General features: G+C 43.1%; 1 protein-coding gene across 2 annotated transcripts in view; it reads left to right on the forward strand.

Moving 5' to 3' along the window:
• PECR (peroxisomal trans-2-enoyl-CoA reductase) overlaps nt 1–16,610 on the forward strand; it is a 29,603-nt gene extending 12,993 nt beyond the window's left edge. Inside the window, exons 3-8 of one of the 2 annotated variants that reach the window (XR_012641345.1) lie at nt 6,737–6,902; nt 7,585–7,666; nt 11,857–11,953; nt 14,527–14,637; nt 15,516–15,614; nt 15,749–16,610. Coding sequence is in view for 1 of the 2 variants with exons in the window: in XM_074966767.1 (XP_074822868.1) it covers nt 6,737–6,902; nt 7,585–7,666; nt 11,857–11,953; nt 14,527–14,637; nt 15,503–15,614; nt 15,749–15,837 (657 nt within the window). In the remaining variant the exon portion in view is untranslated. Of the gene's footprint in view, nt 1–6,736; nt 6,903–7,584; nt 7,667–11,856; nt 11,954–14,526; nt 14,638–15,502; nt 15,615–15,748 lie in introns of both variants that reach the window. The other variant, XM_074966767.1, reaches the window with a different exon arrangement.
• Nucleotides 16,611–26,490: the final 9,880 nt, after the last annotated feature.

The raw sequence follows: 26,490 nt of genomic DNA on the forward strand, positions 1-26,490 counted from the left end.
ACTCAAATTAGATAAGGTATTTGCATAGCTCCCATCCCTTTTGTATCTAGATAATGAGCTACTGGACTGATCATGTGTCTTTACTTAGAAGCTTTTCATTATGTATCTAAACTGCTGCAGGATTTCCAGTGTGTCACACCAAAGTGGAACACACAGGGCCTCAGTCACTAGGTGTGTTTCAGAGTAACAGCCGTGTTAGTCTGTATTCGCAAAAAGAAAAGGAGTACTTGTGGCACCTTAGAGACTAACACATTTATTTGAGCATAAGCTTTCGTGAGCTACAGCTCACTTCATCGGATGCATACTGTGGAAAGTACAGAAGATCTTTTTATACACACAAACCATGAAAAAATGGGTGTTTACCACTACAAAACGTTCTCTCTCCCCCCACCCCACTCTCCTGCTGGTAATAGCTTATCTAAAGTGATCACTCTCCTTACAATGTGTATGATAATCAAGGTGGGCCATTTCCAGCACAAATCCAGGGTTTAACAAGAACGTCGGGGGGGGGGGGTAGGAAAAAACAAGGGGAAATAGGTTACCTTGCATAATGACTTAGCCACTGCCAGTCTCTATTCAAGCCTAAGTTAATTGTATCCAATCTGCAAATGAATTCCAATTCAACAGTCTCTCGCTGGAGTCTGGATTTGAAGTTTTTCTGTTGTAATATCGCAACTTTCATGTCTGTAATCGCGTGACCAGAGAGATTGAAGTTGTCAAGGTTCCTCCCCCACTCTGAACTCTAGGGTACAGATGTGGGGACCTGCATGAAAACCTCCTAAGCTTACTTTTACCAGCTTAGGTTAAAACTTCCCCAAGGTACAAATTAATTTTATCTTTTGTCCTTGGAATAACCACTGCCACCACCAAACTCTAACTGGGTTTACTGGGAAATGTAGTTTGGACACATCTTTCCCCCCAAAATCCTCCCAACCCTTGCACCCCACTTCCTGGGAAAGGTTTGGTAAAAATCCTCACCAGTTTGCATAGGTGACCACAGACCCAAACCCTTGGATCTGAGAACAAAGAAAAAGCATTCAGGTTTCTTACAAGAAGACTTTTAGTAGAAATAGAAGTAAATAGGAGTAAAGGAATCACCCCTGTAAAATCAGGATGGTAGGTACCTTACAGGGTAATTAGATTCAAAACATAGAGAATCCCTCTAGGCAAAACCTTAAGTTACAAAAAAGACACACACACAGACAGAGTCATTCTATTCAGCACAATTCTTTTCTCAGCCATTTAAAGAAATCATAATCTAACGCATACCTAGCTAGATTACTTACTAAAAGTTCTAAGACTCCATTCCTGTTCTATCCCCAGCAAAGCAGCATACCAACAGACACACAGACCCTTTGTTTCTCTCCCTCCTCCCAGCTTTTGAAAGTATCTTGTCTCCTCATTGGTCATTTTGGTCAGGTGCCAGCGAGGTTACCTTTAGCTTCTTAACCCTTTACAGGTGAAAGGAATTTTCCTCTGGCCAGGAGGGATTTTAAAGGGGTTTACCCTTCCTTTTATATTTATGACAGAAGTGTTCTCCGACTGGTTTATGAATGTTATAATTCTTGACATCTGATTTGTGTCCATTTATTCTTTTACGTAGAGATTGTTCAGTTTGACCAGTGTACATGGCAGAGGGGCATTGCTGGCACATGATGGCATATATCACATTGGTGGATGTGCAGGTGAATGAGCCTCTGATAGTGTGGCTGATGTTATTAGGCCCTGTGATGGTGTCCCCTGAATAGATATGTGGGCACAGTTGAAAATGGAACACTAACCCAGGAACCTATCCTTGCAACAAAGCCCGTTGCCAACTGTGCCCACATATCTATTCAGAGGACACCATCACAGGGCCTAATAACATCAGCCACACTATCAGAGGCTCGTTCACCTGCACATCCACCAATGTGATATATGCCATCATGTGCCAGCAATGCCCCTCTGCCATGTACATTGGTCAGACTGGACAGTCTCTACGTAAAAGAATAAATGGACACAAATCAGATGTCAAGAATTATAACATTCATAAACCAGTCGGAGAACACTTCAATCTCTCTGGTCATGCGATTACAGACATGAAAGTTGCGATATTACAACAGAAAAACTTCAAATCCAGACTCCAGCGAGAGACTGTTGAATTGGAATTCATTTGCAAATTGGATACAATTAACTTAGGCTTGAATAGAGACTGGCAGTGGCTAAGTCATTATGCAAGGTAACCTATTTCCCCTTGTTTTTTCCTCCCCCCCCCCCCCCCCCGACGTTCTTGTTAAACCCTGGATTTGTGCTGGAAATGGCCCACCTTGATTATCATACACATTGTAAGGAGAGTGATCACTTTAGATAAGCTATTACCAGCAGGAGAGTGGGGTGGGGGGAGAGAGAACCTTTTGTAGTGATAAACACCCATTTTTTCATGGTTTGTGTGTATAAAAAGATCTTCTGTACTTTCCACAGCATGCATCCGATGAAGTTAGCTGTAGCTCACGAAAGCTTATGCTCAAATAAATGTGTTAGTCTCTAAGGTGCCACAAGTACTCCTTTTCTAGTCACTAGGTATGTGGCAGGCACTTTCCTTCTTCTCCCGCCATGTCCCAGCATTCTGCCCAGAGGGTACACCAAGTTGGCTTTCAATCACTAGTAAACTTGATTTAATTCAGACTTCAGTCATTTCTTTGTTTATCTCCTTTCCTACAGCAAAGCTTATTCTCATTGCTGTTACAACAGTTTCACCCACCTTATTAAAGCAGTGTGACTTGGTATCAGTCACACTGGTATTCCTTTATGTCTGTTCTGGTAAATAATGGGGGAAGGCTGCTGTTTAGTTCCCAGAATTAAGCAGTGCCCCTCACTGTGATGTTTAGTAAGTTGTAGTTCATAACTAAATTGACTCTGACCTTTTTAATACTCTAATAATGCAGCTGTAAATGTTCCATTAATTTACAATCTTAAGTCTTTATTTGGGGATATAAATTTTCAGCCATATAATACCTGTCATCCAAAGTGTGTACAAGAGTCACTTCACCTGCTACTGAAATGCAGCTACTTCTGAAGAGGAACATAGCTGTTGTTGAACAGAATATGGCAACACTACACACAGTTCAGGACAAAAGGTGAAGATGCCCATCTCAAATTGAAACTCTCCAGGGGGAATTTTAGGCAGGTAAAAAAGCACCTACTTAAGTAAGGACATTAAGCTCTAGTCTTAAATTTATTTTCATTGTCATGTTACTTCATTGTTTTTATTCTGTTGACTAAAAAGCTCACCCAGTTGTACTGCTCACACTTTCCCCACCTCATCTTCACTGATAGGCCAGGAGTCAACTGAACAGCAGTTGAAAAAATCACGAATAATATGTTAACAATTCCTGTGAAGAACAGTAAGAGATGGACATTCTGCCCAAAGAAACTCACCTAATACATAGTAATAGCTAAAAGTTGGTACTTACAGAGTTTTAACTTTTTTTAACGTGCTGTAGACTGAATATTTTATTCAGTGACTAGCAGCTTATCTGTTGTTAGACTTTGTATTCGTTTGTTTGAACTCTGTCAAGTTCAAGGTACTTTCCCTGTTCTCCCCAGCCCCCATGGCATAGTTACTGAGTTGATGTGGCGCTAAGTTAGTGGCTCTATTTGTGAGACATAGGTCACACGCTGCCCTCTTGTTTCTGATGCTTCTGTATATTGCCAGCTCAGTATATGAGAAGGATGGTGAATGATGTTCTTTCCCCTGTAGGATTGCACTGCTCTTGAATCTGCCTGGTCAGCAGGACATTCCCATTACCCGTTCTTTTGTCCGTTTTCTGTGACCACAGATGCTAGATTAACTCTCTGCATCTTCTTTTTGGCTGGGGATAAACAGTGCTCAGAACCTTGTTATGACAGCTAATGCAGAACAGGGAAATGAGTTATAGGAAAAAATTGAGCACAATAATTGATCCAAGGGATAATTTGATGGGCAGCTGTTCAAATGGTCTCCAATTCCTTCTTTTTTTAATAGAAAAATAGGCGAATATTTGTCACCGGCTTTGGTGTATTTGCGGTTGCCAGTATAGCGTAGAGCATTGTTGGTGCTACCGACAGTAATTCAAAAATGGCACTAGTCTACCCAGAAACAGAGGAAGCAGGGGAAGGAGAGAGCAGAATTATGGGATTTTTTTTTAAGATTTAAACCTATGTCCCAGAATTCCACTGCCTTCTGCCTGGCGTTTCCTATGATCTGACAATGCACAGTGAGAAAAATCCCAAAATGCACAGGGGTCAGCAATGAAGCAAAGGATCATGGAATACCCTCCCAGGCTGCCATGCGCTTAGTGTGCACCAAACACCTGTCATGTACAAAAACATGCAAATTGAATGGGCACAGCCATTCCGTGGGCACGCTATTAGTTCGTCTTACATTACGTTACACGCTAACTATCTCTCCTGTGTTGACAAGGCTTTAAGTATAAAAAGCTACACTTTACAGATAAGGAAACTGAGGCAGAAAGGTTAAGTGATTATCCCAATACTCTGAGAAGGTCAGTATCAGGTAGGATTAAATCTAAGAATTCCTGGCTCTCTGACATGTTTAGGTCACCTCTTTTTCAACTGGGAACTGTGAGGGTTTCCTCCAGAATATGGTAGCAAATTGCAATAGATGGTCTGTTCTAAAACCCTCTTACAGTATTTGAATATAAGTACTGTTGGAGTATTCTTATTACTTCCCCACTCCTCCTATATAGGAGATAGGAACATATTTGTTTAGTCAAATATGCCTTTGGCAGTTGTTGAAGAGAACACTAGGATGGTTTTGATTCTTTTCCTACTCCTTCCTCTATGATGTTGTTACTGTCAATCATATGACACTGTAGAAAAGAAAGATTACCACTGTTGCAACCACTGATGTATCACCACTGTTGCACAATTGAGATAAATCTTATACAAAGCATGCCCTGTAAAGTATCGATGGAAAAGTTATAGTCTGCTAAGTATTATTATCCTGTTTAAATCTGTGTATCATGGTGTTCCTGGGTAACACCCATAATGCAGATTTACATCGAGACTGGTCCATTAACGAGAATCAACTCTTCCAGTGGGCCCCTCCTAAAGACAGTTCGGGGGCACGGAGACAGTGGATGCCCTATGACTCAGCAATGGCATATAAGGACCTGTGATCCAAAACTCTGTTTGAACCAGTAACTTTCCATGCACATAGGCTGAGGGTATATATGGAAACTGTGTCATCACCTCCTTGTCTCTTTCCTGCTCCACATCTCTGGACTATGATTTCTAACAAAGGGGTGCTCTGAACAATGGACTGAGGACTCCCCAATCTTTTGGGTGAACCAGAGAGACTAATTGCAAGTTAGCAGATTTAACATCACTACTATGATCCCGATATGCAAACTCTGAAATCAACTGTAATGGATATGATTCATTTTAACCTTTTAACAACTCTCTTTTACCTTTAGTTTTAGTTTACTAAAGGATTGGTTACCAGCATGGTTTTTGGGTGAAATCTTGAAGTATATTTTGACCTGGGGTAAGTGGCTGGGTCTCTGGAGCTGAAAGAACCTAATATATGTGATTTATGGGTTTAATAATCATTTATCACAGAAGTCTGGTTTGTCTGAGTGGTGCATGTGGGGCTAGTATGCCTGAAGGGGACTGTTTGTGGCTTCATGTTAACTTGTATAGTATTTTGGAAGTGCACATTTGTTACTGGTTTGGTGAAATCTCATGGAATATACCACAAGTCTGGAGTACTTGCCCTGTATTTTGGCATTCTTAGCTGTGTCCCAAACCAGGCAGTGTGACACAGGAAGATTGTCTGTGGTGAATGTAGTCAATATAGCCTCCTGTTTCACTTGAGAAAGCTGATTGTTGTTGTTTGATATATTACTGCCCTTAGCAAGCAGCAAGGGCCTTTAGACAATGAAGGGGTGTGTGTGTGTGTAAAGATTACTCCCTCAGCTACTGAAGTGCAGAGCTTTCTGAGGATGGGATATAATAGCCATTATAACCAGCAACACAATATGGCCACTTTTAGAACAGTAAGTGAATTAAAAATATTGTATCCATTCAAAACGGCAGTGAATTTAAGTACTGGAAGGCATCAGTAATTACCTTATGTGGAATTTGGCCAGGAGCCAATCTCAGGAAAAGTGCCATAGGAATTTTAGTAACTTTGAATTTGAATGCTTCATTTTTACATTTTATCAAAAAAACATAACCTCCAATTGCACAGCTTTCCCTTTATTTCAATACTGACACTTCCAGAACCTGGGTTATTTTTGGGAGCTGTCCCATCCAAATACTGACTCTGCCCAGTCCTCTGTTAATTGAAGCTGTCAAGTTGAGCTCTCACAGCCTGAGTATAGTTGCAAGGTTGTTGCCTAGAAGAACTCGTGCAGGAGTTCTCAAACTGGGGCTCAGGAGTTTGCGAGGTTATTACATGGGGGGGTCACGAGCTGTCAGCCTCCTCCCCAAACCCCGCTTTGCCTCCAGCATTTATAATAGTGTTTAAATATATAAAAATGTGTTTTTAATTTATAAGACGGGTCGCACTCAGAGGCTTACTATGTGAAAGGGGTCACCAATGCAAAAGTTTGAGAACCACTGAACTTGTGGAAGGCTGGTAAGTGCATTGGCACATTCTTTTTGTAGATGGGGAGCACACACTGCTAAAATGGGATAGACAGACAAACCAATTGACCTCTTATAGATTTTTTTTTTTAATTACTTTTATTAGGTGGAAGCTTTGGTAAAATCCACCCTGGATCTGCATGGCAGGATCGATTTCCTGGTGAATAATGGAGGGGGCCAGTTCCCCAGTCCTGCTGAAGCCATCGGTTCAAAGGGCTGGAATGCTGTCATTGAAACGAATCTGACTGGGACCTTCTACTGCTGCAAGGCAGGTGAGGACTGGATGTGGCAAGAAATACCAGTAGGCAAATAACTTTAAAAGGCTGCCTGTTGTTCCCCCACCTCCTCTCTGCACACAGTTGCATCACATTGGATGCCTGTTTCATTAATCTCATCCTAAACTAAATATATATCTTCTATGTTTGTTATGAAAAGAGTGGAAGGATGGTCTTGTGGCTACAGCCAGGCCTGGGAGTCAAAAAGTCTGTTTCTGGTTTTGCCACAGACTTACGTGGCCTTAGGCAAGTCACTTAACCTCTTTAATGCCTGATTTCCCTATCTGTCAAATAGAATTAATACTTCTTTCACAGTAGGGATGGGAGGCTAAATGTAAAGTTTGCGCACTGTGATCCTTGGATAGAAAAGTGCATGTTATTAATTATGAATGCAAAGTAGTTTAGTGGGAATCAAGATCCTAATCCTTCCACCAGCAGTTCTCAAAGCTCTTTGCAAACACTAATGAATTGCTCTTGACATCGCATACATGTTGTTCCCATTTTCAAGATGTGGGGACTGTGGTTTAGGGACGCAAGGTGATTTTGCGTCCCTAAAGTCTGTGGCAGAGCTGGGATTAGACCCAGGAGTCTTGACTCCCACTTGTGTGTGCTAATCATTAGGAAAAATCATTTGAAAAGAGGCAGATGCTAAGTAGGTTATTTTCCTCCCCTCATATAGTGTACAATGCTTGGATGCAGGAGCACGGAGGAGCCATTGTCAACATTGTAGCTGACATGTGGAAGGGGTTTCCTGGCATGTCGTAAGATTATTTACCTTTCCTATCCTTTTTGACCTAGCGGTATTAACCACTTTCAGCTGAGCAACCCCAGCAGGGCTTCCTTTTTGAACAGGGGCTATTCTTACAGAAAATATTCATGCACTAGGCAGCAACAGGGCTTGGAAGAGCAGTTACTGCTCTTCCTTGACACACTGTTTCCACATGTCTTTCTGTGTGTATTTGCTGTATGTACAGGGATCTATCATGAGTTTAGAGACAGCTGCAGCAATAGATTGAATCTGTGTTCCACACCAGCTGGACTATACAAAACCAGGGGCTTGTCTACACTGTGCACAGGTGTGAATTGCAGAGCACACTAGGAAGGGTTGCACGCTAACTACCCTACCCTATTCGTGGATGCTGCTGGCACGAATTAGTAGTGTTGTTTGAAAGAGGACTGCGTTATTGGGACTAGGTACAGTAGAACCTCGTTTATCCGACCCTCCATTATCCAGCTCTCCGCATTAACCGAACAACCAGCCCATACATCCAGAAGCAGGCCATCTCTCCTATGGCCACTAGATGGCGCTGCAGCCTCACGTGTTCCCATTTTCCAGATTATCTGAATTTTTGATTATCCAGTCTGGTCCCAGCCCCAGTTAGATCAAATAAACGGGGTGCTGCTGTACCAGTTAGTTCACGCCAACAGCATCCACCTGGGGCAGTTAGCATGCAACACTTTGGTGCGCTCTGCAGTTCACACCCCCATAGTCTGCAGTGCGGCACAGTGTAGGCGTAGCCTGTAAGTGAAGCCTCTTTTAAAAGTTGTGATGTGGGTGAAAGTTGCCTGTGAGTTCTGTGTATGCAACTTCTGCACTGGTCGTACTCTGCAGAGAGTGTTGCTGTCCTCTTCTACTGTGGATTTACTAGTTTATCTGTTCTCTAGTTGTAGCATGATTTTGGGTCTTGTGGGGGTTGTTGGTTGAGAAGGAGTGTCTCACAGGGGGCCCTGCGTGTGAAGCGGGGACACCCCCATAGGCCCAGTGTGGGGTTGGTACACCCCGTCACACAATCATCGGGACTCCCTGTTGCATCAGGCAGTTTCGATGAGGGGGGATGCAGGGACCAGCAAACACTCAGTTTATGCCTCCCAAGCCTCCTGGCTGGGGCAAACAATAGCAATTGGGGGGCTCTAATCCTCTTGGCAGGGCAGAGCAAACAATCTGTCTGCAACCCCTGGGCAGGACAGAGCAAAGCAAATAGTCTAGGCCTGAAGCCTCCTGGCTGGGGCAGGCAATAACAGTTATGGGGCTCTGATACTATGGGTGAGACAGAGCAGTCAGTCAGTCTATGGCTTTAGCCCCCAGTAGCCACACCTAGTGGCAAGTGCGGGGGGTGGGGGGAGAGGAAGAGGGGAACCAGGGCCCACCCCACTCCACCGGTTTCTGACCCAGGGCCCTATGAAGCTGGGAAATTCCTGGTTAAAGGTTCAAGCATCGGCTTCTAATACATTCCCTGTGTCACTTCCTACTGCAAGGCTCATCTCAGGAATCTCCTGGGCTGGCAGCAGCTCAGCTTCCTAGTCAGTCTCTGCGGTTGGCTGGTCGTCCGCAGCATAGTCCGGGTCCAGGGTTCCCACTGCTTCGGGATTTGCTGGTGCCTCTGCAGGGGCTTGCAGCACACATCCTTCCTCCTCTTCAGACAGCCAGGACAGAGCAGGGCTGCCTCCTTTTATCTGTCCCTTCCACCTGGAGCATGTGCAGCAGGGGGGAGGGGGCGTGGCATCCTGGACCCATGTTAGCCGATGGCCAGGGATGTTTGGTGAGGTGCCAGCTATGCCCGTTTATACCATCCGTGACTTTAACCGCTAGGACGCACTGTCCCTTCGCGGCGGGCAGCCCGGGCTAGGCTGACGGATGCCCCAAGGTCCTAACCACCCGTGACTTTAACTGCTAGAGCTCAGAGCTCCTTCGCAGCGGGCAGTCAACACTGACTGACAGGTGCCCCAATGGCAGCACTAAGAGCCTCTCCACACCCGTGACTTTAACTGCTAGAGCTCAGAGCTCCTTCGCAGCGGGCAGTCAGGATTGACTGACAGGTGCCCCAAGAGTTTGCCCTGTGGAGGCGGCACAACTCAACGCTAGGCTCTTAGTACTCTCACCTAATGGCCAGGCTTTATAGCCAAAACGGCTGAGGTTCTTTAATTGTGTTGGCTGCTTTACAGTAAACCAGAGAAACAAGTCAGGCTTATGCATAAATGGTTACCAAAATTTATTAAACTAGATTCTAATCATGTGGTTACAAAATTGCTAGTGCCTACTTATTTAAGTGTAGAGATGTTACACACACAAACAAGTTACAAAACTGAAGCTACAATCCCAAAGAAAGAAAACAAAGTATAGAGCTCTATTTCAAAATATGTGTACACTAAAGATAGGAGATCAGGTGTGGGTGCTTCTTACCCTCCTTGCATCTCTCGATTCCAGCGGTGCCAAGCCAGGATCGGTCACTCAATTCCGCGGAAAGACGAATAAGGGACAAGGCTTAGGGACCCTCTTAGCTGCAGAAGCCTTGGGAGGCTGTCACTTATCTGACCAGCAGATAGATAGTGAAAAGCACTCCAAAATCATGGTGCTGTAGGTCCCCTACTTATACCTCTGTACTCCTTTATTCTCTTTCTCCTTTCTATGCTAAATTGGGGCTGGTCTGTCGGGGTGACGCCAGCTCTCGCAAGAGTAGTTCACACTTGCAAGGGAGAAACAATAAGTTTCGACTACTGGACACTTCTTTTATCAGGGTAAATATTTTCCCACCTAGGATGTTGGTGTGTGTGCATCATGCTGTTTTAGTAGGGGCTAAGAGCCATGTCTGTCACAGCGCCTCTGCCTGCTGTGAGCCCAATTGTTGTATATGTTCCCAGTGGCACATTGTAGCAGCACACCTGTGCTTCTCTCAGCTTCAAAGGCTGTGCTGGAATTCATGTTAAGTGCCCTGTGGTTTTTGGCTCCCGTGTGTTTCCAGCAATGCTGGTCTGAGGGGGGTGGGGCTGGCTGTCTGGCTACAACCCACAGTGATTGGTCCTGTCCCAGTGGCCCGGTGCAGGGTTGGTACACCCCATCACAGAGTGTCCCTAGCACGTTCTGACCTTGTCCTGCAGGTAGCCTCACTCAGCCTCCCCCAACCCCCACCATGCGGATATCTGTTTTGGAATGACCTTCTCATGTACAGCATCAGGGGTTTATTTGCTGAAAGCTGTGGAGTGGACAGGATCAGGAATTTTACTGCCCCTAATCCTGAGTGGAAATACCGGAGTAAGGTTGATCAGTACAGGCTGACTCCTTTGTGTGTTCACTGTTGTGCCTTGTCTCTTGAGCAGGAGATCGTGTGTATCTACTTTCAGCAGTTTTCCTTCTCTTGTTGCATTTTTGGCAGCAACAGGTGCCAAGGCTCTGCAGAGGGGAGTATGAACAGTAGGTAGAAGTCACACACACACAGCTCATAGGTAGCTCCCAACCATAATGCAACTCCAGCAGAGCCTCTTGTCATAGACAAACCAACATAACGCACTTGCTATACTTTTTGTTAGTATTTTTTTCACTTACTATCTAAGAGCTGGAATCTGTCTGGTTCTAGTCAGTGTAAAGATAACTTAGAGATCCACAAGGTGGTGCACGCACTTCAGTTTGCTCTGGAATTGACCGATGTGTGAGCTCTCACTGAGAATATACCAATACCACATTTGGAAAATAAACCTAGAGCTGGAGAGCCTGAGCCCCGTCTCATTTACTATAAAACTAAAATGGAAAGAGGTTTCATCAGGTCACTCTAAGGGGCAGTGTCTGGCTTGTTAATCATGTTTTGGGCTTCTATATAGTCACATGACTATTGGCAAATTAACTTCTGGGTTTCAGTTGCACTTGATTTACCTGTCCAGCTGTGTAATTATTTTGTTCACTGGGGTTCCCTCGTAGTATCATCTCACATACCCATCTTATGACCTGTAGTCTTTCAGCAAAGCTTCCTCTGGACTCTTTGCTGTTCCTTAGGAGAACAAGCTTGTTGGAGTTTGTTTAGTAAGCTGGAAGATACAATTGTCTGTCTGGCTCAGCCAAAAACTTTGTAGTTACTGTTTTATGTTACTTACATTTTTCTTACATTCTTCAATGGGGTGGTGAGAGAGAGCACAGTGTTATCTGTTGAAATGGATTCTTTCCTTTCTTTCTCTGTGATAGACATACTGGAGCAGCAAGAGCTGCAGTGGATAACCTAACCAAGAGTTTAGCCATAGAGTGGGCCCACAGTGGAGTGAGAATCAACTCTGTAGCCCCTGTAAGTAACAACACACAATATGATCAGACTTATCAATGATATAGTCCCAGGTTTAAGATTTTTCAAAGCCAACTGGCGTGGGGGGTAGAAATGCAGAATTTATGGACGTTGGCTAAATCCCCATGTCTGCTTTGAACGCTCAATTTCATTTAGCATCACCACTCTAAAGTGTTCTTAACATCTTCAAGGCCCTCTGAGTCTGTTTGCACTGACTGGATGGTCTGTCTGTCAGGAACATGGGGTCAGTAAAATCACTTCCACTTCTGTGTTTACATTAGCACTTCCCCTATTTTTCTTCTTTAGGGGAAAGATACTTGGGAGTGGGGGAGAAATGTCTTTCAAAAGCACATTTTGAAAACATATACAACACTCGGTATTTCAATGGGGGGTACACGAGTGTGTGATTCAGGAGGTGTGCTATGTAGAAAGGACAGTTATGTGGTGATGGTGCAGGGACTGGGAGTTGAGAAATGGCTTCTGTCCCCAGCTCTGACACAGAATCTCTCTCTCTAGGATGTCAAACAAGTTCTTAAACTCTTTTGCCATAATTTCCTCATACGTAAAATGGGGTTATTTGGGGGCAAAAATGGATGTTTAGCGTGTGCAGAAGAATTCACTATAGAAGAGTGGGGGGTGGTGGTTATTCATGATTCGTATCAATGAAACACAACACAGACAGGAATCCAATGTACAGGCTAGCTAGAACATGCTTGCCAGATCACTGGGAATTAATTATGTATTGAGTAATTGGTTTAAATAATGTTATGGAAAGACTAACTACCTATTCCAAATGCATGCTGCTGTGAATTAAGAGACGTGGCAGCCCTAGCTTTGAATGTTGATATTGCTTCAGTTCTAGTTGTTATAAGTTGCATCCTAAACCAGAGTCTGTTTCTGCAAATTTGATTTATTTTTTGGTGAGAGATATGTGGGAGGAGCAGAATTTTCCCCAGTACTTTCCCATTCAAAATCCATGTTGCATTCTCCCTTACAGAAGTCAGAGTTGGGAAACAGGCCAGCAAGGGGACCCTCCTTCTGCCTTTATGGGATGGTGTGTGTCCAGTTAAGCTTCCTATCTAGAAAAAAGCAGTATTGTTGGTGTTGGGATGGGCTGTTTAATTGGATGCAGACCGTGCAGCTCCATTCAGGTAGAGAAACTCAAGCTTCCTCAGAGGTTGCTGCATTCCGGCTCCTGTGAAACTTAATTGATCATATATTTGCAATGAGAACTACTGAATGATGGTTAAACATTGAGATTTTTGCCTAGTTTCTTAGGTTTATTAAGTCTTGGGGAAATAAATTAACATAGCTTGTGTGTAATGAGACATAATGTGTGTGTCTGGCTTTTTAAAAAGACTTAATAATTATCCATTTAATCATATCAATTATACATTATTGCATATGCCAAGCAGCATCTCGGATAAGTAAACATATATTTTTTAATTCACACAGTGCTTGCATTTTAATACGTCGTGTACCCAGTGCACAATACTATAATTGTCAGATATATCAAATTATGTATTAACATTAGAGGACAGTTATTTACTGGCTAGCCTGTAATGGTTTCATTACTGTGTCAATTATGAAAATCCATATTGTAGTCAGGAGACACACAGATATGCACAGCTATCCTGTATGGGTGCACCACTTTTGCGGTAACCCCCAAGAACTTTTCACTGCAGGATCTGGGCGGGGCACCAAGGAAACATGTACGAGGGAAGCAGTGTGTGTTTCTAAAGGAAATAACTTGCTTGTGCATTAAACACTATTCCCCTAATTCCCAAAAAAGCTGTGGTCCACATTCCTGTAAGACTCCTATCACCTTAATAGTCACACTATGGATTAATGGCATGGAAAATTTTGGTTGGAATTCAGAACATTTCTCCTGTTTAAAAAACCAACAGTCTTGAAACATGCAGATTATGAACATAGCTGGTCATGTAACCCTATGTTCCAATTGCTGTTACTTTCATCTTCCCTCCTCCATCCCTTCTATCTGCTACAACCTTCTTAATCTAGAGTGGAAAGTCTTCAGGGCAGGGACAGTCTCTTTCTCTACATCAATACAGAACCTAAAACATGGGGCCCTGAATCTGGCTGGGACTCTGGGTGGTACCAGAACACACATAGTAAAGCCAGTGTAGGGGTCTGTAAGACAAGAAGAAACCTTTGGCTGTCCTATTTGGATTATTTTGCTCTCCTTCAATAAAAGCAAATCTTAATTATTTGTAATTCCAAAAAAAATCTTTTGGGTTCAGATTTTATACCCAATGTTTGGAGCTGTTGAGCTGAGATTGAGGAATTAATTGCAAATTTGGGAAAACTAGGATTTTGAATGGAAAGACCAGCATAACAGTAACCAATGACTTGAATGACACTGTTTAATAATGAAGATGCTAATAGCTACCTGCATTATAACTAAAGTGTCTCATTATTCTGTCCAAGCCCAGTTTAAAAAACTCACAGCCAAGTGCTGTTTAGATGGTAAAAATGTGTCAGGGTTTTAAATTTTTCAGAATTTAAATTTATGCAACAATACTTTGATCTCACTGTGCTTTTTGTTTTCAATATAGGGAGTAATATTTTCAGAAACCGCTGTTGCAAACTATAAAGAACTTGGTGAAGAGATGTTTAAAAACTACATCCAAAAGATTCCAGCCAAGAGACTGGGAATTCCTGAGGAGGTAATGCATTTCAGAACATGTTCCTGATTCTACCTGTAGCTCTGTCCTGACACCATTATAGTATATGGAGGACAATAAAGGGTTAATATTGAGGTGGTGAGGGTGTTAGAAGAGGGAGAGCTTGGAGAAGGGGACAGTAGTGTGCAAAGAATTGCTTGAAGACTTAAAAAGAATCATCCCATTAGGAGATTTATCCAAACATACTCTGAGAATTTAAAATGTATTGTAAGTATTTGTTCCTGGTCAAATAAGTTCTCAACTTACAGAGTAACAGCCGTGTTAGTCTGTATTCGCAAAAAGAAAAGGAGTACTTGTGGCACCTTAGAGACTAACCAATTTATTTGAGCATAAGCTGTAGCTCACGAAAGCTTATGCTCAAATAAATTGGTTAGTCTCTAAGGTGCCACAAGTACTCCTTTTCTTTTTGTTCTCAACTTAGTTACAAAGGAAGCTGACTAAATGAGAAAAGAACTGAAAGTATTGAATGGTAACGTCAGAAAGTAAAAGCATAAGGGATTAAGCCATCTTCCAGTCAACTGGCTGATCAGTAAGAACACTCTTTTCTTTGACAAAATAATGAAACCTCTTTAAAACTTTTTCTGGCCTTGGTATGGAAGGTAGAGAGTTATGGTCTGCTGCTCAACTTAAAAGCTTTGTTGTATTAAGCTATATTACTTAAGTGGCAGCCATGGCTGTTGTTGGGAACTTGGCTTAAAGTTGCTGATGACCCATATCCCCAGGCATCTGCACAAAATGAGTATGCCTCAGTAGGTGTCTCACACCTAAATCAGCCATTACATACTTTGTAACAGACACAAATCCCCAGAAATTTGGGTAAGTAAATGGCATAATTCTTCATTGTTAGGTCTCCCCTACAGTGTGTTTCCTGCTCTCTCCTGCTGCATCCTTTATAACTGGGGAAACTGTGAAGGTGGATGCTGGTCAAAGCTTATATTCCTCCACTTGGGAAATACCAGGTAAAAATGGGTTCATGGGATAGTGTCTTCCAGTGATGAAACTTGGGAAGGGTGGTGACTGGGTGTGGGAGGATAGAAGAGTAGAGGGCTAGTTTTGCAAATGAACGGATTGTTTTTGGTATCACTTCTCGCAGATCATAAAAGGTGGCCTTCAGCACCAGAAGGAGACAATTCCAAGGCACTCAGAAAGATGCTTTCTGGGAAGACTGCATCAAAGCTGTGAAGAAATGAGACTCCATCCAATCCCCAGTGGAAATGCTGACAATATAACACCTTTGCTTTGTAATTCTAAGTAAATTTGGGTTTCCTGTTCTTGATGCAAACACACTGGGGTGCCTTCATCTTCATATATTTGTAAGCTAGCCCATAAAATCCTTATAGAGTGAATATTCTCCTCTGAAAACTCCCCCTGCCTCAGAAGGTTTGGGACCGATCGATTCGTTATTACAACAGGATTCAACAGCTTCAACATGAAAGAAACAATGAGGAATCCGCAGTAGATGTGGTCAAAATCTTGCTCTAAATCTAGTGAATAAAAAGCCAGGAGAGGCAGGCACTCTCCATATTAGGCAGGATATTAGCATAGGCAATATCGAAGTGATTGAAAGAGAAATGTCCGTAGTTTGTAATGAGTGGGAAATGTCAGCTTGCAGCCCTTATCCTGGATGACTTTGGAAAGAGTGGAGTTTGAATCTCTGGGGAATGTTAGTTTCTGCACAGAACTAGCATTCTGGGCTGTGTCAGTAACCTTTGAGTCATCTGCTGGGTATATAGCACTTCTGCTACTCAGCTCATAGCCTAAGTTGCCCAAGAATAATTATAATGACTAATTAAAGTGCGCACACAGCTGAACTGCACTGGGAATGAGGCAGTGCTATCTGTGACAATCACCCCATGATAATACAGTCAATACTTCTGTATCTTTCAAAATCAATAAAACATACTAAGTTGGTGACGTTGAGCGTGCTGACTGCAAACCTAATTGAACAAAACCACCTCGCAGAGCGGCACTGGTTAATACTATTGATTTATGCTTCACATGTTTCTGAGTATGCAGGGCCATCCTTACCCATACGCAAAGCACGCAGTTGCGCTGGGCACCAGGAAATTTGGGGCACCAAATTTCCTGGTGCCCTGCGCAGCTGCATGCTGTTCCAGCCCCTGCTCCGGCTCTTCCCCAGGCCCCTGCCCCTGCTCCTCCAGCCCCGCTCTCACTCCCCTGAAGATTGCAGCCAGGCCCAACCCTGCACTCACCGCATGGTAAGTGGAGCGATCTGGCCCCAGCCTGCTCTGCTCCCCTGGCTCCCAGCAGCGCTGCCAGCGAGTGCTGGGGGGCGTGGCGGTTCTCCCCTCCCACCAAGCCTGGGAGCCAGGGGAGCAAAGCAGGCTGGGGCCGGGTCACTCCACTTACCGCAGGAAGTGGCCAGTCCTGCCCGCAGAGGCCTGGGGCCAGCCCCTCCATCCCCCCACCCCGCTCCCTGCAGTGGAGGCCTGGGGCTGCGTAGGGTACCAAAATAGCTAGGGACGGCCCTGTGTGTATGTCCTTCCTGTGACACTTTCTCAGGGGGCCAGGATTGAGAGTCACCTTGTCATTCCTCTGCCTCTAGGGCGGGTGCTTAACTAGGTGCCAGTTCCCTGACCCCACCAGTCTGTTAGCTACCCAAACAATTTCCTCTGGGCTCTGCCAGCCCTTACTTTGCCTTGCAGGACAACAATAGGTGCACCTGAGCCCAAAGCATTTCCTGTAGTATACAGCCCCTGTCAGTGGACACTCACAGAAATTATCAGGTTTGCTATCCCCAAGCGGACAGCGTGTACACTAGCTCGTTTGATTCAACTGAGGATCAACTCGTATAGAAAAGTACAGCACAGAGATATGTTTTTAATGAAAACAATAATAAATTTCACTGTTGAAGATTTAAGAGCTAGTGGGGAAGGATAATGAAAACAGAAATGGTTACATATAAAACAATCATAAAATGCAAACCGGGATCTACTCTATCAATGAGAAAAGGAGGACTTGTGGCACCTTAGAGACTAACACATTTATTTGAGCATAAGCTTTCGTGAGCTACAGCTCACTTCATCGGATGCATACTGTGGAAAGTACAAAAGATCTTTTTATACACACAAACCATGAAAAAATGGGTGTTTACCACTACAAAAGGTTTTCTCTCCCCCCCACCCCACTCTCCTGCTGGTAATAGTTTATCTAAAGTGATCACTCTCCTTACAATGTGTATGATAATCAAGGTGGGCCGTTTCCAGCACAAATCCAGGGTTTAACAAGAACGTCGGGGGGGGGGGAAGGGGGGAGGAAAAAACAAGGGGAAATAGGTTACCTTGCATAATGACTTAGCCACTCCCAGTCTCTATTCAAGCCTAAGTTAATTGTATCCAATTTGCAAATGAATTCCAATTCAACAGTCTCTCGCTGGAGTCTGGATTTGAAGTTTTTCTGTTGTAATATCGCAACTTTCATGTCTGTAATCGTGTGACCAGAGAGATTGAAGTGTTCTCCGACTGGTTTATGAATGTTATAATTCTTGACATCTGATTTGTGTCCATTTATTCTTTTACGTAGAGACTGTCCAGTTTGACCAATATACATGGCAGAGGGGCAATGCTGGCACATGATGGCATATATCACATAACGCCACTAGCCGTCACCTTCAGCCCCCAACTAAAACCCCTTTAACACATTATTAAGGATCTACAACCTATCCTGAAGGATGATCCAACACTCTCACAAATCTTGGGAGACAGGCCAGTCCTTGCCTACAGACAACCTCCCAACCTGAAGCGAATACTCACCAACAACCACATACCACACAACAGAACCACTAACCCAGGAACCTATCCTTGCAACAAAGCCCGTTGCCAACTTTGCCCACATATCTATTCAGGGGACACCATCACAGGGCCTAATAACGTCAGCCACACTATCAGAGGCTCGTTCACCTGCACATCCACCAATGTGATATATGCCATCATGTGCCAGCAATGCCCCTTTGCCATGTATATTGGACCAACTGGACAGTCTCTACGTAAAAGAATAAATGGACACAAATCAGATGTCAAGAATTATAACATTCATAAACCAGTTGGAGAACACTTCAATCTCTCTGGTCACGCAATCACAGACATGAAGGTCGCTATCTTACAACAAAAAAAACTTCAAATCCAGATTCCAGCGAGAAACTGCTGAATTGGAATTCATTTTGCAAATTGGATACTATTAATTTAGGCTTAAATAGAGACTGGGAGTGGCTAAGTCCATTATGCAAGGTAGCCTATTTCCCCTTGCCCCCCCCCCCCCCCCAGACGTTCTGGTTAAACTTGGATTTATGCTGGAAATGGCCCACCTTGATTGTCATACACATTGTGGGGAGAGTGGTCAGTTTGGATGAGCTATTGCCAGCAGGAGAGTGAGTTTGTGTGTGTGGGGGGGGGGGGGGTGAGAAAACCTGGATTTGTGCTGGAAATGGCCCACCTTGATTTTCATGCACGTTGTAAGGAGAGTGGTCACTTTGGATAGGCTATTACCAGCAGGAGAGTGAGTTTGTGTGTGTGGTTTTTGGAGGGGGGTGAGGGGGTGAGAGAACCTGGATTTGTGCAGGAAATGGCCCACCTTGATTATCATACACATTGTGAAGAGAGTGGTCACTTTGAATGGGCTGTTACCAGCAGGAGAGTGAGTTTGTGTGTGGGGGGGCGGAGGGTGAGAAAACCTGGATTTGTGCTGGAAATGGCCCAACTTGATGATCACTTTAGATAAGCTATTACCAGCAGGAGAGTGGGGTGGGAGGAGGTATTGTTTCATGGTCTCTGTGTATATAATGTCTTCTGCAGTTTCCACAGTATGCATCCGATGAAGTGAGCTGTAGCTCACGAAAGCTCATGCTCAGATAAATTGGTTAGTCTCTAAGGTGCCACAAGTACTCCTTTTCTTTTTGCGAATACAGACTAACACGGCTGCTACTCTGAAACCAGTTCCCTTAAAGTGATCCATCCTCAGGCCTCCATCGAGGTACCTAAGTCAAATATGATGATTTCTGAAAATCTTATTTCATAATATAAAATAAAGGGTTCTATCAATCCCAAAGAATTGGACACGTTACCTTCCAGGTTAATGAATGTTTCAGAACTTACCCAAATACACGCTACAGCCAATTCTTATTAACTAAACTAAAATGTATTAAAAAACAAAAGAGAGAGAATGTGGTTAAAAGATCAATATACATACAGACATGAGTTCAATTCATCGAGGTTCAGATTCATAGCAGAGATGGTGAGCTTTGTAGTTGCAAAGAGTTCTTTCAGAAATAGTTTATAGTCCAATGTCCAAATATCATATTCAGGGCATACCAGCATAACTGGGACCTCAGTCTTGTGACTCAAATGTCCCCTGATGAAGCTAAAGCAGATCTGAGATTAACAGGATCAGGACCCAAAGGCCTTTTTACACAGTGTTCTAGCATCTACTTAACCACACAGTCCTGGTTAAACAATAGGCTTTTGATGTACCCTTTTGCTTTCTAAACACCACCAGTAATTAGTTACACAAATTAACATAGGGCAATTTATCCATTAGGCAGTCTATTACAAACTCCAAAGAGACATATAGACAATGACATTATTTTACCCAAGATTCATCCAAATGTTAATATTCCCTTTTGATCTGTGAATCAATAGTTATAGTGACAGACAGGAACTGTCTGTTTGTGAGTAGCATCTAAGATACACATAATTAGTATCACTTCTAACAATATAGGTTTGCATTTCAAAGTTCTAGCCTATTTAGCATGAATTGCCCTAATTATCATTCACATACCTTTCTAACATGACTTTAAAGGAGGGCTTTGGGTCATTCAGCCAATGTTTAACCCTTTCTAGCCATGCGTCACAATAAAGTTTTCCCAAGCTTTGAAACTTATGGGGAGAAAACTTCACTATGCACAGTGGCTTAGCACACAGAGTCTGGGAGCACTAACCAATGTGCGATATAGGGTTGGTTAAAGAGAAGTGCATCTCTAAACCTGAATCTCTTCTCTTGTCACTTTAATCCTTAACCTTGTATGTTTTGCAGTGTGTAACTGTATTTAAAACTATTTTATAAACGCATTGCTTCCTGTTCTTACTGGCAGTGACCAGAGTTCAGGACTGCGTCTTCACCTGCAAGAACATGTAACTTCAGGCATATAAGGTAGCTTAAGAAATGGTTCTGTCGTGTAGGTGCTTGAGATGTCTTCAGTTGTTGCAGGAGAAACTCTTGATGTCTGCACTCATTTTCTTAGCCAGTTAAAGATCAACTGAAAGGCTTTTAAGTGTCACTTTCTGCATTTTCATAATTCCAGCGGTGTCTTAACTCAGCTGGGATAAAGACATTTGGGTTATAATGCCACAAAAATGCACATTTCTGTGTGATTAGTAAAGTGGATAACTGTCATCTAAAATTTCATAACTTTTAGTACTGTTTAGCATGTATACCACACTAACGTGGTATATATGTGTGATGTTAGCATTCAGTTTAAAACAGATGTCCCCATATAGACCTCTATTACCATTTGCCATAATGGCCAAAACTAAAATAAGTGATGGATTGTTCTGTTTGGTTTGTGACAGCAGAAATCCACAACTGGAGGCAGGCGGTTGGTGCAAAATGGAAGCAAAAGGGCCTTCATTAACATTTAATCTTGGATTCTGTGTAAGACTTGGTTGCCGGTTGTCCACCTCCAACACAGTGAAGCTGCTTGGTTTTGGTAATAAAATATAACAACTTCCTGAGTTCCTTAATGTTATAAAAAACATGAATACTGGTTCTGAGTGGGAGGAGGAGTTTGAGCGTATAAAGCCAAGAAGCTTTTGTATTAGATTTAATCTCATACTGATAGCTGTTTGTCTGAGTAAGTCATTACTCACCGAGCTAGTAGTAAGGAAGGACCTGTAAAGAGATGAAATCAGCTCCTTCAAACCTGCCTGTGTGGGCATGTCCTTCCTACAGTAAGTATTAGATAAGGTAAACAATTAGAGAACATTCCTGGAAGAAAATCCAGTCATTAAATTGACTAAAACCCAGTGACGTGATCATCTGCATTTGCTTAAGTGCAATTCTTAGCTTGCCAAGATAACCATATTTCTACATGTTTCATTTGTTCCTGTGTAAGAAATTAAAACTAAACACAAGATCCCTGTATCGAGTTCATGCAACTTCCCCTCCGCATATGTTTTGGCTTCTGAACTTCTAGGATCCACAAAAGAATGCTGATTGGAAGTGAACTGAAGCTTGTTTTAGGAACCTAAAACACTTGCCTATACAGTATCCCAGAGCACCCTACAGCACCAGTTCTCAAACTAGGTCGGGACCCTGTTTAATAGGGTCACCCAGAGCTGGTGTTAGACTTGCTGGGGCTGAAGCCGAAGCCCGAGCCCCACTGCCTGGGGTTGAAGCCGAAGCCTGAGGGCTTCAGCCCTGGGTGATCGGGCTCAGGTTACAGCCCCCCACCTGGGGCTGAAGCCCTTTGGCTCCTCCCCCGCACCGTGAAGGGTAGTGGGACTCAGTGCTTTGCCCCCCCACCCACACATACACTTGAGGTGGCAGGGCTCAGATGCACACCGGCTTCGGTCCCCCCTCCTGGGGTCATGTAGTAATTTTTCTTGTCAGAAGGGCGTCACGGTGCAATGAAGTTTGAAAACCGCTGATCTACAGAGAGAGTGAACCATAAACTAAAAAGAAAAGAGTAACTTAATTTGCATAATACAAAATGACTCCTTATCCTCTATACTAAAAGTATCTGCTGTTTTTTTTGTTTTGTTTTGTTTTGTTTTTTTTTACTGTACTGTAGTATGAATCTGCATAAAGAGGAGCGGGATATTATGTGTGATTATGGTGGAATACAGCATTAGCATCACTTAAAATGCATCCTCAAATAGGGGGAACATTGATTCCCTTTGCAATTTTGTACTTGAGAAACAGTGTTAGGCCTTACATCTGATATATGCTGAAGCTTGTAGTGTCATGAATACATATGCACATGCATACTTCACATATCAGTCACGTAGCTTCACACCTGAACGTTTTGGCCATTTCTGTCCCTTTACCAACTGGGATAGAAAAAATGTAACTTTATATGGGGGGGTCTTGAAACATGTTACAAAAGTGGGATGCTGAAGTGGCCTGCTGGCTGTATTGCCAGCTGTAGATGTGGAAACTGAGATTAAAAATCAGTCTGCAGATCTGCTGCTATGCCATTCTGGAATAAAAACAACAAGGAGTCCTTGTGACACCTTAGAGACTAACACATTTATTTGGGCATAAGCTTTTGTGGGCTAAAACCCACTTCATCAGATGCATGGAGTGGGGGAAAAAACAGTAGGCAGGTATATATACACAGTACATGAAAAGATGGGAGTTGCCTTACCAAGTGGGGGAGGGGGGGTCAGTGCTAATGAGACAATTCAATTAAAGTGGAAGTGGACTATTCTCAACAGTAGAATACCAAAGAAGGGGGGGGGGAAATCACTTTTGTAGTGGTAATGAGGCTAATGTAAACAGGGTGGCCCATTTCAAACAATTGATGGAGGGGAGGGATAGCTCAGTGGTCTGAGCATTAGCCTGCTAAACCTAGGGTTGTGAGCTCAATCCTTGAGGGGGCCATTTAGGGATCTGGGGCAAAAAATTGGGGATTGGCCCTGCTTTGAGCTGGGGGTTGGACTATATGACCTCCTGAGGGTCCCTTCCAACCCTGATATTCTAGGATTGAGAAGAAGGTGTGAGTAACAATAGGGGGAAATTAGTTTTTGTAGTGACTTTTGATGGGTCACTACAAAAACTAATTTCCCCATACTAATTTCCCCCTATCGTTACTCACACCTTCTTCTCAATTGTTTGAAATGGGCCACCCTGTTTACATTGGCCTCATTACCACTACACAAGTGATTTCCCCCCCCTTCTTTGGTATTCTACTGTTGAGAATAGTCCACTTCCACTTTAATTGAATTGTCTCATTAGCACTGACCCCCCCCACCCCCACTTGGTAAGGCAACTCCCATCTTTTCATGTACTGTGTATATATACCTGCCTACTGTTTTTTCCCCCACTCCATGCATCTGATGAAGTGGGTTTTAGCCCATGAAAGCTTATGCCCAAATAAATGTGTTAGTCTCTAAGGTGCCACAAGGACTCCTCGTTGTTTTTGCTGATACAGACTAACACGGCTACCATGCTGAATTCTGGCAACAGTCCCTCTTGGTCAAAGGGCACTGAGAAGGAAAATATATGTGTGGGTGGTGAAAATATCTGTCCTGTCTGTGGCTTGCTTAGCTCTTCTGGAGCTAACTAATCATATCCCAACAGGGAAGGTGAAGGCAGCCACAGAAAATGGTAGGGGGAGATTTTTACTGAGGTTTAAATGACCACACACCAGCCGCTTATGAATGTTGCTTGTGCCATAGAATTGTAATGAGTAAAAAGCAATGCCATCAGAATAAACATTACCTCTGGCATTCTTCTCTAGAAATGATCTCCCCTATGTTTCTTTACTCTTGTAATCTACCTCTGCTTTTCTCTCTTTACCTATTCCGCCTCATGACACCAGTTAAGCATCCATTTATTCAGTTAGTGTCTTTTCACCAAACTGATAAACTACTTCCTTGCTGATCTTTCTTATTATTGTGTGTGAATATACAGGAGTGCTTCACCCAACCCCAAAACCGATATGGTTCCATGAATGGCTATCTTTTAATCATACTTGACCTACACTGTAGAGACAGTTACCTTTCTACCAGCCTGAATTATCAGCATTTTGCATACTTATTTAGACAATAAGGAAGAACCAGTTGTAAAAACTTCATTCTTTAGAGGTTAATGATTATCATTGTGGTTGTTGCAGGGAGTATGTTCTGGTTCTCAATGCAAGTCAGCAGTAAGGTGAAATCTCCTTCCTTAGAAGTTTTTAAGGTCAGTCTTGATAAAGTCCTGGCTGGGATGATTTAGTTGGGGATTGGTCCTGCTTTGAGAAGGGGGTTGGACTAGATGACCTCCTGAGGTTCCTTCCAACCCTGATATTCTATGATTCTATGAAGTGTCTGCCTCAGTGTATGTAATTTTTAACGAGTATGATGAGGCAAAAGCTGCCTGGGACCAAATTTATAGCTGTGTTTAGTCTTTGAATGGACAAGTAGGACATCCTGTATAATCTCAAAGGAAGCAGAGCATAGCGTGTGCCATAATGGAATAATTTCATCCCCTTCTAACAACCATCCACTCTTGCACTGTCTCAGGTAGCTGGGCCAGCTTGCTGCAGGCTGACATTAAGGAAAATAATCTTGTTTTAAAAAATCAACATTGCCAGTGTTCCGGATTGCTGAGAATGGTTGAGTCTCTGTCTGAAGACAGATGAGCTGCTTCATAAACTTACGTTTATGGGGCTTGAGCAGACAAACCTGTCAGCTTAGATGCCTCTCCCTGATCTGATTTACAATGTGTTTTTCCCCCCATAGAAATAGCTCAAGAAATCCCTTCCAAGGTCCTAAATGATGCCATTATTTCCCATCACTTAATTTTCCTCCCAAATATTACAATCTAAATCAGCCGTTCATTGTTATTTTTTCCTCTACTCCTAAGCTTCAGTGGTATATAGGGTCTCTTGTACCTGTGCCCCCAAGCTCTTGCGCTTGCGGCCTGTTGCAATTAGAGATGCAGAGTTTCTTTCTTCATGCCTAGGCTAAAGAAATAGGTTCACTAACTTTCAACTGTCTTAAGTTGTCATGGTTCTATTTCCACGGTTAACTATACAGTTCCCAGAGCCATGGTATTGCAGGATGCTCCATAAATATAAGTTGTAATGATTACCACAGTAATAAACAGTCAGTTAGCAACTTGTAACTCCTTCTCCCCTGCCTTGAAGCTTTGATCTCTCTCTCTTTTTTTTTTTTCCCAAATATCTCTTGCCCTGCCATTGCTACATTTATCTCCATCACACCTCCCTCCTTTCTTGGCCTTGCTTGTTCAAACATTTGGTGTAATATCGTTGGCCAATGCTTTCAAAAGTATTTTAAAATTATTTTTGTATGCCTCCATTCTTGGGTGCCCAACTTAAGACACCTTTTAAAGGGATCTGACTTTCACAGGATGGGTGCTCGGCCCTGTTGGAAGTTGAGACCCCTAAATTTGGGTGCCCAAAATCACTAGTCACTTGCTGAAGTTGTTGACCCAACTTATTTTTTTTAAAAGGAACGATCATGCTCTTGATTTTCTAATGTAACTCGCATGCCTCCCATTGTAATGTAAGGATCTAGATTCTTTCCCCTCCCATCCCCACATTGTATAGCTCACTCGAGCAATTGTCTAAACAAGTGCCTGTTAACTTTATTAAGCCTTAGCAGGAAAAGGCAGAGGAGTGGGGGGGAAAACTGTCTGTAAGGGAGATGGTCCCATGGGAGCAGCAGATAACTGGGGAGCATCTTAGGCCAATGAGAAAATCAGGGGTCATTATTATTTATCTATGCTGGGATAGTGTCCAAAGCCTCCAGTGAGGATGTGGGTTCTATGTTGTCGGTATAAACTTATAGACGAGGTGGAAGGATGTTCTTGTGGTTAAAGCACTAGACTGACCCTCAGAAGACAAGTATGGTAGTTTTCCTGTGACCTTTAGCCTCTTTGTGCCTCAGGAGCGTGCTCAGATACTACCATGATAAGTTTGTGTAAGTATACAGATGGATGATCCATGTGTCAGAGGTTACAATCTAAGATGACAAAAAGGAATGAAGGGAAGGATAAGAGGATACAATGTACATGCACAGTGGTCAGGGAGATGATACGGCCATGGCTTGTTAGGGTTTTTTGGGGAGGATTTAAACAAACTTGTGCAGCTGC

The sequence above is a fragment of the Natator depressus genome, chromosome 11 (assembly GCF_965152275.1).
Source record: "Natator depressus isolate rNatDep1 chromosome 11, rNatDep2.hap1, whole genome shotgun sequence".
Classification (NCBI taxonomy): Eukaryota; Metazoa; Chordata; order Testudines; family Cheloniidae; genus Natator; species Natator depressus.